Source organism: Pecten maximus, chromosome 6, assembly GCF_902652985.1.
Source record: "Pecten maximus chromosome 6, xPecMax1.1, whole genome shotgun sequence".
NCBI lineage: Eukaryota > Metazoa > Mollusca > Bivalvia > Pectinida > Pectinidae > Pecten > Pecten maximus.
The window spans coordinates 46,755,709-46,773,171 of NC_047020.1; the positions used below are offsets into that span (position 1 = coordinate 46,755,709).

Sequence of the window (17,463 nt, forward strand, 5' to 3'; positions counted from 1 at the left end):
CTAGGTCGATGTGATCTACTTGGTGACTAGGTCGATGTGATCTACTTGGGGACTAGGTCGATGTGACCTACTTGGTGACTAGGTCGATGTGATGTACTTGGTGACTAGGTCGATGTGATCTACTTGGGGACTAGGTCGATGTGATATACTTGGTGACTAGGTCGATGTGATCTACTTGGGGACTAGGTCGATGTGACCTACTTGGTGACTAAGTCGATGTGACCTACTTGGTGACTAGGTCGATGTGATATACTTGGTGACTAGGTCGATGTGATCTACTTGGTGACTACGTCGATGTGATCTACTTGGTGACTAGGTCGATGTGATCTACTTGGGGACTAGGTCGATGTGACCTACTTGGTGACTAGGTCGATGTGACGTACTTGGTGACTAGGTCGATGTGACCTACTTGGGGACTAGGTCGATGTGACCTACTTGGTGACTAGGTCGATGTGACCTACTTGGTGACTAGTTGATGACGTGTAATTCCCTGTGAAAACTCTCGACATATACATAGAGTTCTGTAATTCCTAGTGAAAACTCTCGACATATACATAGAGTTCTGTAATTCCCTGTGAAAACTCTCGACATATACATATAGAGTACTGTAATTCCTAGTGAAAACTCTCGACATATACATAGAGTACTGTAATTCCCTGTGAAAACTCTCGACATATACATAGAGTACTGTAATTCCTAGTGAAAACTCTCGACATATACATAGAGTTCTGTAATTCCCTGTGAAAACTCTCGACATATACATATAGAGTACTGTAATTCCTAGTGAAAACTCTCGACATATACATAGAGTACTGTAATTCCTAGTGAAAACTCTCGACATATACATAGAGTACTGTAATTCCTAGTGAAAACTCTCGACATATACATAGAGTACTGTAATTCCTTGTGAAAACTCTCGACATATACATAGAGTACTGTAATTCCTAGTGAAAACTCTCGACATATACAGAGTTCTGTAATTCCTAGTGAAAACTCTCGACATATACATATAGAGTACTGTAATTCCTAGTGAAAATTCTCGACATATACATAGAGTTCTGTAATTCCTAGTGAAAACTCTCGACATATACATAGAGTTCTGTAATTCCTAGTGAAAACTCTCGACATATACATAGAGTACTGTAATTCCCAGTGAAAACTCTCAGCGTATACATAGGAGCTTGCGAGATGGGTAACAATAAAACTTTGTAATGTCTTTAGATTGTGTGATGTTTTTTTTTCACATTTATCAATTTAAACATTGATTCATTCTGACAACTTCAAATATTCTGAATTTTTTTTTCAGATACAATTGTAATCACAGATTAAAAATGAAATACTTATACAACTATATCTGTCAAAATATTTACTTATTCAAAACAAGCAAAAATAAGAAAAATAATTTGTAATTTATTGTGAATAGAATACCGGTACATCTCAAGATACAGCAAAACTGTAACATCACAAAAATGTAGGATTTACACTTATGGCATAGAAAAACATGGGGGAAAAAAATAAACAAACAAAACAAGAGGCCCATGGGCCTGTATTATCCTCGAAGCCTTAAGATGTATCTATCTTTTGTGTGATTCTAAAAAATTCCTACATGGAGAATAGTTAAGTCAATGCCCTTCTCATGGAGAAAGAGGAAACTAAGGGGACCAGGAATTACACTATTTTGATTTAGTACTTTAAACTAAGTATTATATTTACCCCATCTGGGTCTTGAGAAGATAATTTTTGAAATTTCAGTCGTTTTGAACCTTTTTGCACCGCCCCTGGATGATAGGACCATGTAATTTACAATTTTAGCTGACATTTAGGCCAGGAAGGTTTCCGTAAAAAAAACTGGTTCAGGAGTATTTGAGAAGAAGTAGAAAATGTGAAAATGTCAATGAATGATGGATGACAATGATGAGGTTGCACGTGTATTAGTGAACAAGTAAGATGAAGTCCTCCGGTCAGGTCATGAGAACTTGCTTCGAATATGACAGCAACTATTTCTTACTCATAACCAAATGATTGCAGTATTCAAAGATAAGAATTCAACTTTTTATGATCATTTTGGAATTTTTATTGGCAATTGGACATGGTGTCTGTGAACATTATTTTCAGGGTTGTATAAAAAGTGACCCCAGAAATGTAGGTCACAGGTGATATTCTGACCAACCATTTACAATATGTTCACAATCTTACTTTGTTCAAAAATAAAAAGTGAAATCCATCTGTTGGATTGAAGCTTTGAATATATTACACAAAAGTTTTATAATTTTGTTAGTAAAGCCTGATATCCTGATAAAAAGTGAAATCCTCAATAATAATCCTCACTGTCTTCATCAAACTTAACATAATAGCTATTATCACTGATCACACATACAGATACAATCAAATGTGATAAAAACCAGACATAAATTTCACTGGTTCTAATCACAATTACTACATTATGTACAACTCCTCCAATTTGTCTATATATAATTTAGTACACATGTCTAAAACATTTACTCCACAACTTTGTTAATTCTACCCTGCTGTATATGTCACCTGTATCTGATGGTTAGCTATAAGCAAAGATTAAATTGTTGTTTATTGTATGGAAGACAGATACATGTATTTGTATACCAATCGACAATTGACTGACATCTTTTTTGAGAGTTGAATGTTTTAATACATTTAAAAAAATTAGATTATGATTACATTTTTCAATAGAAATTTTGGACAAATTTAATTCCTTCAGGTGAGCCATTAGAACATACATACTACAGATAACACATGTTATAAAGGGAGGTAACTTATAAAGCTACCCAGTACTTCTCACAAGGACAAACTCCGGTGAATTTTGAATTTTAGCACACAACTCCCAATGTCTATCACAGCTACACATATTGAAGAGATTATCAGCTGTTGTTAACTCTGTGTTATTATCAATTAACAGTTGGCCAAATTCTTCTTTTCGCTCATCAAAATTTGTGGACTAGAAATAAGTCACAATAACTGAATTTACAATACATTTATGCATAGCAGACTTAGCCAACTGTGTCCTGTGATGTGACAGTATGAAGAAACAAAACAACATACGGAGGATAAAAAGGCCCCGTCTCCGATCTGTTACAATGGGGTATACTGAATTGAGGGCGGTCTAAACTCTATAACAAACTGTACAGTGTTTGACTTTTATTTTGAATTTGAAAGTAAGATAATAATGCAGATGAAATGCCTATAACAGTTGTGCTATTATTTGTCTACTTATTATATATAAACCTTGATCAGCGATACATGTACAAAATAAGTCTGTACACATCGACATGTACAAAATAAGTCTGTACACAATGACATGTACAAAATAAGTCTGTACACATCGATATGTACAAAATAAGTCTGTACACGACATGTACAAAATAAGTCTACACATCGACATGTACAAAATAAGTCTGTACACATCGATATGTACAAAATAAATCTGTACACATCGACATGTACAAAATAAGTCTGTACACATTGACATGTACAAAATAAGTCTGTACACATCAACATGTAACTGGCTCATACTCATGGACATGTCTGGTGAATAACTGGAGTATTTTCAGCTGGAGGCTGTTCCTCTATCAAATGTTTTCACAAAGGGATATTATTTCTTTTTAGACTTTTATCTGGCACCAGACTTACAAGGTTCCGTTGTACTGGGTGTTTGGCTAGGTGGGTGGGGGTTAACCGGGGAGTCTCTACAGAATGGCTTCATCAAATGTTATCACTTAATAGCGTGATCAGATCGTAATAATTACCTACATCGTATACCCCAGGTACATACCTTTACTGATTGTATTTCATTAAGACAGACAATCAGTTTGACAAACAATGTAGCACGAAGTGAAATAGTTTCTTTTCCCTCCAAACGTGTAATTCTCACCAAACCATACCTGTCCCCATACACTGGCTTCTATAATCATCAATCTCAGATCCTTGTTGTACTCCTGTATCATAGATGTCTACTGTGTTGTAACAATAAATTAAAACAATCATTAGCAGACTTTCAAAAGATAGCATTCCTTAACCAATAAGAGTCCCAATGGGTCCGTGTCGCTCACCTGATGTGACTTTGTTCTAGATCATTTATGTAGATACTAAGTTGATTACCACTATATCAGAGTAGGCTAGGTCTTTTCATTTAAATAAGACCGACAATACTCTAGTTAACTATCTATAGACCGACATACTCTAGTTAACTATCTATAGACCGACATACTCTAGTTAACTATCTATAGACCGACATACTCTAGTTAACTATCTATAGACCGACATACTCTAGTTAACTATCTATAGACCGACATACTCTAGTTAACTATCTATAGACCGACATACTCTAGTTAACTATCTATAGACCGACATACTCTAGTTAACTATCAATAGACCGACATACTCTAGTTAACTATCTATAGACCGACATACTCTAGTTAACTATCAATAGACCGACATACTCTAGTTAACTATCTATAGACCGACATACTCTAGTTAACTATCTATAGACCGACATACTCTAGTTAACTATCTATAGACCGACATACTCTAGTTAACTATCAATAGACAGACATACTCTAGTTAACTATCTATAGACCGACATACTCTAGTTAACTATCTATAGACCGACATACTCTAGTTAACTATCAATAGACCGACATACTCTAGTTAACTATCTATAGACCGACATACTCTAGTTAACTATCTATAGACCGACATACTCTAGTTAACTATCAATAGACCGACATCCTCTAGTTAACTATCAATAGACCGACATACTCTAGTTAACTATCTATAGACAGACAAACTCTAGTTAACTATCTATAGACCGACATACTCTAGTTAACTATCAATAGACCGACATACTCTAGTTAACTATCTATAGACCGACATACTCTAGTTAACTATCTATAGACCGACATACTCTAGTTAACTATCAATAGACCGACATACTCTAGTTAACTATCTATAGACCGACATACTCTAGTTAACTATCTATAGACCGACATACTCTAGTTAACTATCAATAGACCGACATACTCTAGTTAACTATCAATAGACCGACATACTCTAGTTAACTATCAATAGACAGACAAACTCTAGTTAACTATCAATAGACCGACATAGTCTAGTTAACTATCAATAGACCGACATACTCTAGTTAACTATCCATAGACCGACATACTCTAGTTAACTATCAATAGACCGACATACTCTAGTTAACTATCTATAGACCGACATACTCTAGTTAACTATCAATAGACCGACATACTCTAGTTAACTATCCATAGACCGACATACTCTAGTTAACTATCAATAGACCGACATACTCTAGTTAACTATCAATAGACCGACATACTCTAGTTAACTATCAATAGACCGACATACTCTAGTTAACTATCAATAGACCGACATACTCTAGTTAACTATCAATAGACCAACATAATTTAGTTAACTATCAATTTGAGATCAATGATTTGATGCATCTTTAATATAAAGTGATTTGTCGACTTCTGGATATTAATGAACCATTACCTCTTCATACTTTCACTTATTAAAAATAAAATAATGAAAGTCTACAAAAAAAACCCCAAAAAAACCCATGAAAAACGGTCCCACATGGCCTTTACCCAAACTACCCATTCTTCATTGATGTAAGTGAATAGACAGGATTTTAACAACAACAACATTTTCTGTAATAATCTATTTAAAAGATAATAATTTATTTTTCGTGAAACTCTTAATTCGCAATTCCTTGATGGACAACAACAAGAGGCCCAGAGGGCCTGTTCGCTCACCTGGTTTATTTGAGCAAACTCCGAAATAAAGTTGGTGGTGAAATCAGTCTTAATATAGTCATAAATAATACCGTTAATACCTATAACATTCTGTCGATACAAAATTAAACACACATTTCATTTGTCAACAATCATTTGCTTTCAATGTTGATCATTGTAGAATTTTTTTTATATAATCTTTGTGGTGTATGGCTTTTTGTTTATTAAAAAAAGTAACAAAAAAAGCTCAGACGGTATCTTTCAATTGCAATCGTTCCACTCATCACAGCTTTCAATTAAAACACATTTTCCTTTCCCTTGCTTACACATGACACACAGGAAGGGCCACTATGGCCACCCCAGGTTAATGGCGGTGAGTCCACAGTGATGGGTGCCTCCTGTATACTATTACATATATACTAAACTCATTAAGCAGTCTATAATCAACACAGTCTTTAGCTTAGCAGATTTTCCGTTGCACGCCCAATATCCCAATTGTAAGTTGACAAGGAAACTCTAGCTTTATGCTGGAAGTAAACAAAAACAAAGAACAACATATATAGTCTCTGTTTGTTGCAAATCCATTTTTTTAAATTTTTTTTACTAATTTATTGTTCTGGGACTATTTTTAACTTTCAACAGAAACTCTCAATGCATTTATAGATACAGTATATAATATCTTACTTGAAAAAATCTGATGAACCAGTATTATCAACTGAGTTTTGTTTTTGAATTATGAAAATTCATCAAATCCCAAGCTTTGTCTCACTTCCCTCCCCAGTATACTACATCAAATCCCAAGCTTTGTCTCACTTCCCTCCCCAGTATACTACATCAAATCCCAAGCTTTGTCTCACTTCCCTCCCCAGTATACTTACTCCATCAAATCCCAAGCTTTGTCTCACTTCCCTTCCCAGTATACTACATCACATTCCAAGCTTTGTCTCACTTCCCTCCCCAGTATACTACATCAAATCCCAAGCTTTGTCTCACTTCCCTCCCCAGTATACTACATCAAATCCCAAGCTTTGTCTCACTTCCCTCCCCAGTATACTTACTCCATCAAATCCCAAGCTTTGTCTCACTTCCCTCCCCAGTAAACTTACTCCATCAAATCCCAAGCTTTGTCTCACTTCCCTCCCCAGTATACTTACTCCATCAAATCCCAAGCTTTGTCTCACTTCCCTCCCCAGTATACTACATCAAATCCCAAGCTTTGTCTCACTTCCCTCCCCAGTATACTACATCAAATCCCAAGCTTTGTCTCACTTCCCTCCCCAGTATACTACATCAAATCCCAAGCTTTGTCTCACTTCCCTCCCCAGTATACTTACTCCATCAAATCCCAAGCTTTGTCTCACTTCCCTCCCCAGTATACTTACTACATCAAATCCCAAGCTTTGTCTCACTTCCCTCCCCAGTATACTTACTCCATCAAATCCCAAGCTTTGTCTCACTTCCCTCCCCAGTATACTTACTACATCAAATCCCAAGCTTTATCTCACTTCCCTCCCCAGTATACTTACTCCATCAAATCCCAAGCTTTGTCTCACTTCCCTCCCCAGTATACTACATCAAATCCCAAGCTTTGTCTCACTTCCCTCCCCAGTATACTTACTCCATCAAATCCCAAGCTTTGTCTCACTTCCCTCCCCAGTATACTTACTCCATCAAATCCCAAGCTTTGTCTCACTTCCCTCCCCAGTATACTTACTCCATCAAATCCCAAGCTTTGTCTCACTTCCCTCCCCAGTATACTACATCAAATCCCAAGCTTTGTCTCACTTCCCTCCCCAGTATACTACATCAAATCCCAAGCTTTGTCTCACTTCCCTCCCCAGTATACTACATCAAATCCCAAGCTTTGTCTCACTTCCCTCCCCAGTATACTTACTCCATCAAATCCCAAGCTTTGTCTCACTTCCCTCCCCAGTATACTACATCAAATCCCAAGCTTTGTCTCACTTCCCTCCCCAGTATACTACATCAAATCCCAAGCTTTGTCTCACTTCCCTCCCCAGTATACTTACTTCATCAAATCCCATGCTTTGTATTTGTTTTACACGATCTTCATACTGTTCATCTTTATTTGGACCTGGAACAAACAAGACAAATCCTGAGAATCATGATGCGTCATGGTTCCAAAATAGATACCAAGGTGATTTGATATCACAATAATATGGCAGACGTCAATACCTCCATAACAAATGTTTAAAGCTGTCTTGATTGCTCCAGAAAGGATTGTGTTTGTTTCACCTGAATTGAATTCTATTATGATTCTCTATAGCTATCTTTAAATTAATCAAAAGAAACTAGAACTGTCCCCAGGATGGCTGACTAATACCCCCGCAATCTGCATGAGTCAATTGTGAATTGGAACTGTTAATTAGAGGCTAACTAAGATAACCTGTGTAGCCAATATTTCTGAAATTAAGAAAGTTTGAAATATGTGTTGTTCACAATAAAGAGAATTCAGTGACCAGTTGACATAGCAACCATAATTTTGAAAAAAAGAAAGTGGCATGCACATCTACACATGGTAGAAAGTAGCATGCACATCTACACATGGTCCTCTATACCCGGTATTTGTGTGAAGTTTGATTGAAATCGGCCTTTCAGCTTAGAAGGAGTTGTCCAGACAAACTTAAAGTTATGGTTCTTATCAGAAAACATGTTTATAGTGACCAGTTGCCATAGCAACCATAATTTTGAGAAAAAGAAAGTGGCATGCACATTTACACATGGTCCTCTATATTTGAGTGAAGTTTCATTGGAATCTGCCCATCGGTTTAGGAGGAGTTGTGTATGTCTGGACAAAATATGTCTATAGACGGACGGACAACCTGATTCCACAATACCCCCCTACTTCGTTGCAGGTGTACATGTATAATAAAGATTGACATAGAACCAATAAAGATGATTCAATGGTATGTGCCTGTAGGATCTCTTGTTATGTAATCCGGGATGATTTACACCTATATATATATATGATTAATGTAAATCTACATATTTTACTGTAAACACAGAAAAATGTTCAATACGACTTATTAGCATGGACATGAATTAGGTTGGGAGGTAAGTCATAAGTGGACTGTTGTCACTACAGGTGAGTTTTAGACAAGGTAAGTCATTAGTGGACTGTTGTCATAAAAGTTACAGGTGAGTTGTAGACAAGGTAAGTCATTAGTGGACTGTTGTCATAAAAGTTACAGGTGAGTTGTAGACGAGGTAAGTCATTAGTGGACTGTTGTCATAAAAGTTACAGGTGAGTTGTAGACCAGGTAAGTCATTAGTGGACTGTTGTCATAAAAGTTACAGGTGAGTTGTAGACCAGGTAAGTCATTAGTGGACTGTTGTCATAAAAGTTACAGGTGAGTTGTAGACGAGGTAAGTCATTAGTGGACTGTTGTCATAAAAGTTACAGGTGAGTTGTAGACCAGGTAAGTCATTAGTGGACTGTTGTCATAAAAGTTACAAGTGAGTTGTAGACCAGGTAAGTCATTAGTGGACTGTTGTCATTAAAGTTACAGGTGAGTTGTAGACCAGGTAAGTCATTAGTGGACTGTTGTCATTAAAGTTACAGGTGAGTTGTAGACCAGGTAAGTCATTAGTGGACTGTTGTCATTAAAGTTACAGGTGAGTTGTAGACCAGGTAAGTCATTAGTGGACTGTTGTCATTAAAGTTACAGGTGAGTTGTAGACCAGGTAAGTCATTAGTGGACTGTTGTCATTAAAGTTACAGGTGAGTTGTAGACCAGGTAAGTCATTAGTGGACTGTTGTCATTCAAATTACGGGTGAGTTGTAGACCTAGTCATTCTGTTGCTAATATTACCACCTACAGTAATGATGGTCAAATAGCAATCTTACAATCTTAGTCAGTGATGTGTTTGAATGTCTGTGCCACTGCCTCAATGGTATCAAAGTGTACTAATGACTAAACAGACCAAATGACAAATTCATTTATCATAACATCGCAGAGAAATTTATCAAGCTCTTTCAAATTCACACAAAAAGACCGAGCCAAATCTGGGGATTTGATGATAATATCAACACTGGACATATAAGACAATTTCCAATGACATAATTATGTAGTAAAATTTCGAGTCTTGGCTGGCAAAGAAAAGAAGATTTACAGGGATTCAATAGGCAGAAGTAAACCAAAGGTCCATAATAACACTAGCCCAGGTAGATAAATTGATAACTTGTTTGTCACCTGGTAGAAAAGGTGGTCTGTATAGAAAAATTGATAATTTGTTTGTCACCTGGTAGAAAAGGTTGTCTGTATAGATAAATTGATTATTTGTTTGTCAACTTGTAGAAAAGGTTGTCTGTATAGAAAAATTGATTATTTGTTTGTCACCTGGTAGAAAAGGTGGTCTGTATAGAAAAATTGATTATTTGTTTGTCAACTTGTAGAAAAGGTTGTCTGTATAGATAAATAGAAGATCGAATGACTGACATGTGACAAGCTGTTGCCGGCTCGCTACACACCAGGTAAGTCTGACCACTGGTGACTGGTCACTACACACCAGGTAAGTCTGTCCACTGGTGACTGGTCACTACACACCAGGTAAGTCTGTCCACTGGTGACTGGTCACTACACACCAGGTAAGTCTGTCCACTGGTGATTGGTCACTACACACCAGGTAAGTCTGTCCACTGGTGACTGGTCACTACACACCAGGTAAGTCTGTCCACTGGTGACTGGTCACTAGACACCAGGTAAGTCTGTCCACTGGTGACTGGTCACTACACACCAGGTAAGTCTGACCACTGGTGACTGGTCACTACACACCAGGTAAGTCTGTCCACTGGTGACTGGTCACTACATACCAGGTAAGTCTGTCCACTGGTGACTGGTCACTACACACCAGGTAAGTCTGTCCACTGGTGACTGGTCACTACACACCAGGTAAGTCTGTCCACTGGTGACTGGTGACTGGTGACTACACACCAGGTAAGTCTGTCCACTGGTGACTGGTCACTAGACACCAGGTAAGTCTGTCCACTGGTGACTGGTCACTAGACACCAGGTAAGTCTGTCCACTGGTGACTGGTCACTACACACCAGGTAAGTCTGACCACTGGTGACTGGTCACTACACACCAGGTAAGTCTGTCCACTGGTGACTGGTCACTACACACCAGGTAAGTCTGTCCACTGGTGACTGGTCACTACACACCAGGTAAGTCTGTCCACTGGTCACTACACACCAGGTAAGTCTGTCCACTGGTGACTGGTCACTACACACCAGGTAAGTCTGTCCACTGGTGACTGGTCACTACACACCAGGTAAGTCTGTCCACTGGTGACTGGTCACTACACACCAGGTAAATCTGTCCACTGGTGACTGGTCACTACACACCAGGTAAGTCTGACCACTGGTGACTGGTCACTACACACCAGGTAAGTCTGACCACTGGTGACTGGTGACTACACACCAGGTAAGTCTGTCCACTGGTGACTGGTGACTACACACCAGGTAAGTCTGTCCACTGGTGACTGGTGACTGCACACCAGGTAAGTCTGTCCACTGGTGACTGGTCACTACACACCAGGTAAGTCTGTCCACTGGTGACTGGTCACTACACACCAGGTAAGTCTGTCCACTGGTGACTGGTCACTACACACCAGGTAAGTCTGTCCACTGGTGACTACACACCAGGTAAGTCTGTCCACTGGTGACAGGTCACTACACACCAGGGGGTCAATTAATGTTAATTATAGTGGTCTTTTAGACTGTCAAAAGTGGTCGTGATACGGAATTGTGGGGCGGTCCTATTACTGAAGTGACATATATAGAGAAAAATAAAGGAAATGATAAAAAGGGCCAGCTCATACATATATCCAGTGTTAAATTAAATTTTTTAGCACTGTACATAAATTAGTGCTGTACAAACAGCGCGAAAAGCGCTAAAATTAAACTCCCACTAACATTAAACTCCCACTAAAATTAAACTCCCGCTAAAATAAGTATGTTTACAGTAATATATTGCTGTTTGACTACAAATAACTAATCTAACTATTTCATAACGTTTTTTAAAAACAATTTTTGAGGTTGATACAATACATACCGTGTTAAAGCTGTTTTGTAGTGAGATTTACACACAATAAATCATTATACTAGTTACTACTACAACGATTGGTAAATACAAACTACGACTCATACCTCCTGCATATTTATTTGTCCAGTGTGAAGCAGTCCTTTTAAAGATTTCATTATTTTCTTTGTACTGTCTGGCCACCACCGCGTCCTGTGGGTCATCAGGCTCGGCTGCTGACAGTAACGCCTGGAGGGAAAGTAACACTGTCCGCAAAGTCATGGCCGCCGCCCTGAAAAAGGGGAATAACTCTAATAGTTATAGCTGTCAATGACATGGTAACAATGTCCACAAAGTCATGGCTGCCGCCCTGAAAAAGGGGAATAAATCTAATAGTGTGGAGGGATATTGAAAAAGGGAAGAGTGCAGCATTATAGCTGTCAATGACAGGGTAACAATGTCTGTGTGACAAACCGCAGTATCTGGATACCAGTATAAAATCAACAGGTACATGTTTTCTAGTAACTCAAGCATTGGTGATTCAAAAATTAAAAGGGAGTTTTCTCCACTTGTTAAAAAGTTATTATTTCAATTATTTCAGGAAAACCAAATGTTTATAATATGAACACTTCCAACAAATTTCAAATTGTAAATTATGTTTTCTTATTAGAATGAAAAAAAAACTAAAATTGAACATAACCTTCATACATACCACTGATCTTTTAAAATATCAAGACAAATTGCTCCCGTCACTGAACTGATGTTAGGATGCCAAATTCTGGTGATGAATTTTACCTGTAAGGATAACACCAAATATGGTCATAACTATTATAACAAGAGGCCCAGAGGGCCTGTACCGCTCACCTGGACAATGGGACAAACATATCTATTATACAGCTCATTATGTCAGACAATGGGACAAACATATAAATATACAGCTCATTATGTTAGACAATGGGACAAACATATAAATATACAGCTCATTATGTTAGACAATGGGACAAACATATAAATATACAGCTCATTATGTTAGACAATGGGACAAACATATAAATATACAGCTCATTATGTCAGACAATGGGACAAACATATAAATATACAGCTCATTATGTTAGACAATCGGACAAACATATAAATATACAGCTCATTATGTTAGACAATCGGACAAACATATAAATATACAGCTCATTATGTCAGACAATGGGACAAACATATAAATATACAGCTCATTATGTTAGACAATCGGACAAACAGGCTCATTACAGGTTTAAAACAGAATAGTGTTAATGGAATAACAATTTAATCAGATGGTATAATAGTACCACAATTTAGGAAGGTTTATTTGCAACATTCGATACCTTTCAGTAGTTATGTTACAAACCCTTGGTGGATTAAATAGTTACAAACCTTTGGGGATTATATAGTTACAAACCTTTGGGGGATTATACAGTTACAAATCTTTGGAGGATTAAATAGTTACAAACCTTTGGGGATTATATAGTTACAAACTTTGGAGGATTAAATAGTTACAAACCTTTGGGGGATTAAATAGTTACAAACCTTTAGAGGATTATATAGTTACAAACCTTTAGAGGATTATATAGTTACAAACCTTTAGAGGATTATATAGTTACAAACCTTTGGGGGATTATATAGTTACAAACCTTTAGAGGATTATATAGTTACAAACCTTTAGAGGATTATATAGTTACAAACCTTTAGAGGATTATATAGTTACAAACCTTTAGAGGATTAAATAGTTACAAACCTTTGGAGGATTAAATAGTTACAAACCTTTGGGGGATTATATAGTTACAAACCTTTAGAGGATTATATAGTTACAAACCTTTAGAGGATTATATAGTTACAAACCTTTGGGGATTATATAGTTACAAACTTTGGAGGATTAAATAGTTACAAACCTTTGGGGGATTATATAGTTACAAACCTTTGAGGGATTATATAGTTACAAACCTTTGGGGGATTATATAGTTACAAACATTTGGGGGATTATACAGTTACAAACCTTTGGGGGATTATATAGTTACAAACTTTGGAGGATTAAATAGTTACAAACCTTTGGAGGATTATATAGTTACAAACCTTTGGGGGATTAAATAGTTACAAACCTTTGGAGGATTATACAGTTACAAACCTTTGGGGGATTATATAGTTACAAACCTTTAGGGGATTAAATAGTTACAAACCTTTGGGGGATTATATAGTTACAAACCTATGGAGGATTATATAGTTACAAACCTTTAGAGGATTATATAGTTACAAACCTTTGGGGGATTATATAGTTACAAACCTTTGGGGGATTATATAGTTACAAACCTTTGGGGGATTATATAGTTACAAACCTTTGGAGGATTATATAGTTACAAACCTTTAGAGGATTATATAGTTACAAACCTTTGGGGGATTATATAGTTACAAACTTTGGAGGATTAAATAGTTACAAACCTTTGGAGGATTATATAGTTACAAACCTTTGGGGGATTAAATATTTACAAACCTTTGGAGGATTATATAGTTACAAACCTTTGGGGGATTATATAGTTACAAACCTTTGAGGATTATATAGTTACAAACCTTTGGAGGATTATATAGCTAAAAACCTTTGGGGGATTATATAGTTACAAACCTTTGGGGATTATATAGTTACAAACCTTTGGGGGATTAAATGGATAAGTTTCTGGTATTTTTATTTCCAGTATAAATGTGCCGCCTTCGTATGGTGTATCTGGGGGGCCAGCTATCTCTCCCTTCAGCTCTGTATACGAGTCGTTTATTAGCTCCACTTTAATACTGCATTTGGCTACCTGTATCATCAAAAAGGTTAAAATTGTACAAACCTATACAGAAGATTATAAAATCAAATGTTATTCCAGAACTACCATCTAAAAATACCAACACATTTATACATATATTAGCTGACATGCTATAAAACATACCTTCAAAAACAATGTTTAATTTTCAGTTAGAGGAGAACAAGTCATCCAGAGTCTCTAACTCATTAAACACAACTTAGGGTAGCACAATACAGTAGAACAGTCCGACCATGGAGCAAACAACTCCTGTATTATGATATGTATACTATACTTGGTACACGTGTACTATACTTGGTACATGTATACTATACTTGGTACACGTGTACTTTACTTGGTACATGTATACTATACTTGGTATATTCATTATGAAGAAGTATATACAGGTGTTACATTTGTTAAAGAGATCCAGAGGGATCTTTGCGCCCACCAATGAATAATCCATATCGATCAAATGAAATTCTGATCTCTTTCTCTTCTTTTTCCTTCTTTCACAACATTTAATAACTTAACATAACACGATATAGCAGGAGCACCCTGCAATTGTCAAAATCCAAGATGGCTGCCTGTGGGCCATGTTGTTTTCCGATCCATCCCAAAATGCAATATGCATAACTACAGTGGAACCTCTATAAACTGAACATGCATGGGACAAGGATATTCGTTCGGTTCACAGAGGGTTCGGTTTGGAGAAGTTGATAAAAAAATGACCGGTCAAATTCCGGATATAATTGGTCGGGGCGATGTTTTGTTAGAATGTACCCGATTACAAACCGGCACGTACGTACGTGGACAATTTGGTTTGTCTGAATAATATGAATATTATGAAAGTCAATCAATGTATATATTGCAGATTATATATATATAAGAAAGACAAATAACTATAACTGTAGGTTTAAACAGTATTTTCACATGTACAACTGCACTTTACCTACATTTTGTTATATCCAGTGAAGCTTCGTCATGTGGATGGGGCCGGTACGGAATATTTTACACATCAAATAATATGAAAGGGTGTGAAGATTTTTTGTTTCAATATTAATTACAATTGATCAGTTGATACTGGTCGTATTTCAGACATCAGTGTTGTCTAAAATAACATTACGGTCTTCATTTACGACCATGCAAAAACAAACCCCTTTGGGCCTCATTTAAATTAGATACGAAACTCCGGATCGGGCTTCTAGCTCTACTTGCATTGAGAAGATAAACAAACCGCTGCGCTTCAATGAAGTGTGGCATTGTTTCATAATTGTCAGGTTGATTGGGGGCCTACCGTCATAATGCCCCCTCAGGGTACATATTGGATATCTGCACAGATCACCTACAGGTATACGTAGGTCTCGAAACAATTAGGCTTCACACAATACCTGTCACAGGTGTTGTTTCACGGTTGACTAGCCTGACCTCGTGTCATAATCGCTCAGGTAAGGCCAGTTTTCAGAAGTAATTTTTGGTATATTTTAACAGGAACCGGACACAAAATCGGTCCGGTGTTCGGAAGTTTTTTAATACTAAAATAAAGAAAGACCAATTCCGTACAATGACAATTCGTTCAGTATTCAGAGGTGTTCGGTTTTTAGAAGGTTCGGTTTTCGGAAGTTGCACCGTAGTAACCTAGGGGAACTTACATATGAAATATGAGAAAGATCCCTTTATGAGAAATAGCAATAACAATCTTCAATTGCCAAAATCTAAGATGGCCGCTTGCTGGCCATGTTGTTTTCTAATCGATAATCAGTTTCAAAATGCAATACGCACAACTAGGTATCAAAGGGAGCTTACATATGACATCCCTTTAGTACTATCATTTTTCAGCGTATCGGCTACTCGTTGACGGCCATGATGTCTTACATGATTCAAGGGAGTGTACTATGATATCGCAGTATTGTTGTGGATAGTTGACAGTCTTCTGGTATAAATTCATATTAAACGTTATCGTTATATTGAATGTTTGGTTTGTTTAATAACTTTTAATTGTTTAATAATTTGTACTCGACAGAAAAAAAATGAAAAAGTAGGCCAAAACGAACTGGGGCGAATGGGATTTAGTCCAAAACAACCCTTAGGACGAACAGGTTTTAACGCAAAATGATCAGTTATCAGTGTCATCATGCAAAGCCAGAATTTACACTGCAATTTAAAACTGGTAGGCATGACCCTCAAGAAACAATTATTAACATGTGATTATAAATTTTAACATAATTTAGTTGTAAGATTTCCCCAATTGCGTTTATCAGATTTTCCAAAAATACACAGCAAAAACACTTAAACTACATACTGTAATGCAGACACTGTAGTATATTGTGTGTAGTTCATATTTCATTTATCTAGTTTAGTCTATATATATATTTACTTCAATAAACCAACATTTTAATATATTTCTACTGTATGTGCAACGCATGATCAGCAATGGAATATTATGTAACTGTAGTGTAGGTACAGATAATGGTAAAGGTGGGAAGGGGGGGGGGGGGGCTTTTCTTACATCTGTTTTTACCACTTGGTAACCGAGCAGATGGTTTGGGACTCAATTAAACATGAACTGTGCCATTAACCGCTCACCTCTTCACTTTTAACAACTTCTTTGAATTCTCTTTGAATTCGTTGAATTGCTATGTTTGCCATGGATAAGTTATGGATGGAGTGGTGATAAATAGCACAACACTGGCACAGCCAACATAAACCACTTCCGGTTAAATTTTAGAACGGAAGTAGAATAAAACGCAAAACCGATTATGCTCTCTCCAACACTCTAGTGACTTGTCAGCGTTATTCTGTGATATTGTGTAATTGAGAAG

At 36.9% G+C, this 17,463-nt stretch overlaps 1 protein-coding gene across 1 annotated transcript; it reads right to left on the minus strand.

Moving 5' to 3' along the window:
• Positions 1-1,397: 1,397 nt before the first annotated feature.
• Positions 1,398-17,383, minus strand: LOC117329916 (ubiquitin-conjugating enzyme E2-22 kDa-like). The gene is made up of 6 exons (XM_033888150.1): positions 17,228-17,383; positions 14,504-14,656; positions 12,544-12,626; positions 11,960-12,123; positions 7,820-7,884; positions 1,398-6,316 (listed from the first exon to the last, which is right to left on the minus strand). Exons 1-6 carry the CDS (start codon positions 17,288-17,290, stop codon positions 6,245-6,247), a joined length of 600 nt encoding a protein of 199 aa, XP_033744041.1. The 5' UTR covers positions 17,291-17,383; the 3' UTR covers positions 1,398-6,244.
• Positions 17,384-17,463: the final 80 nt, after the last annotated feature.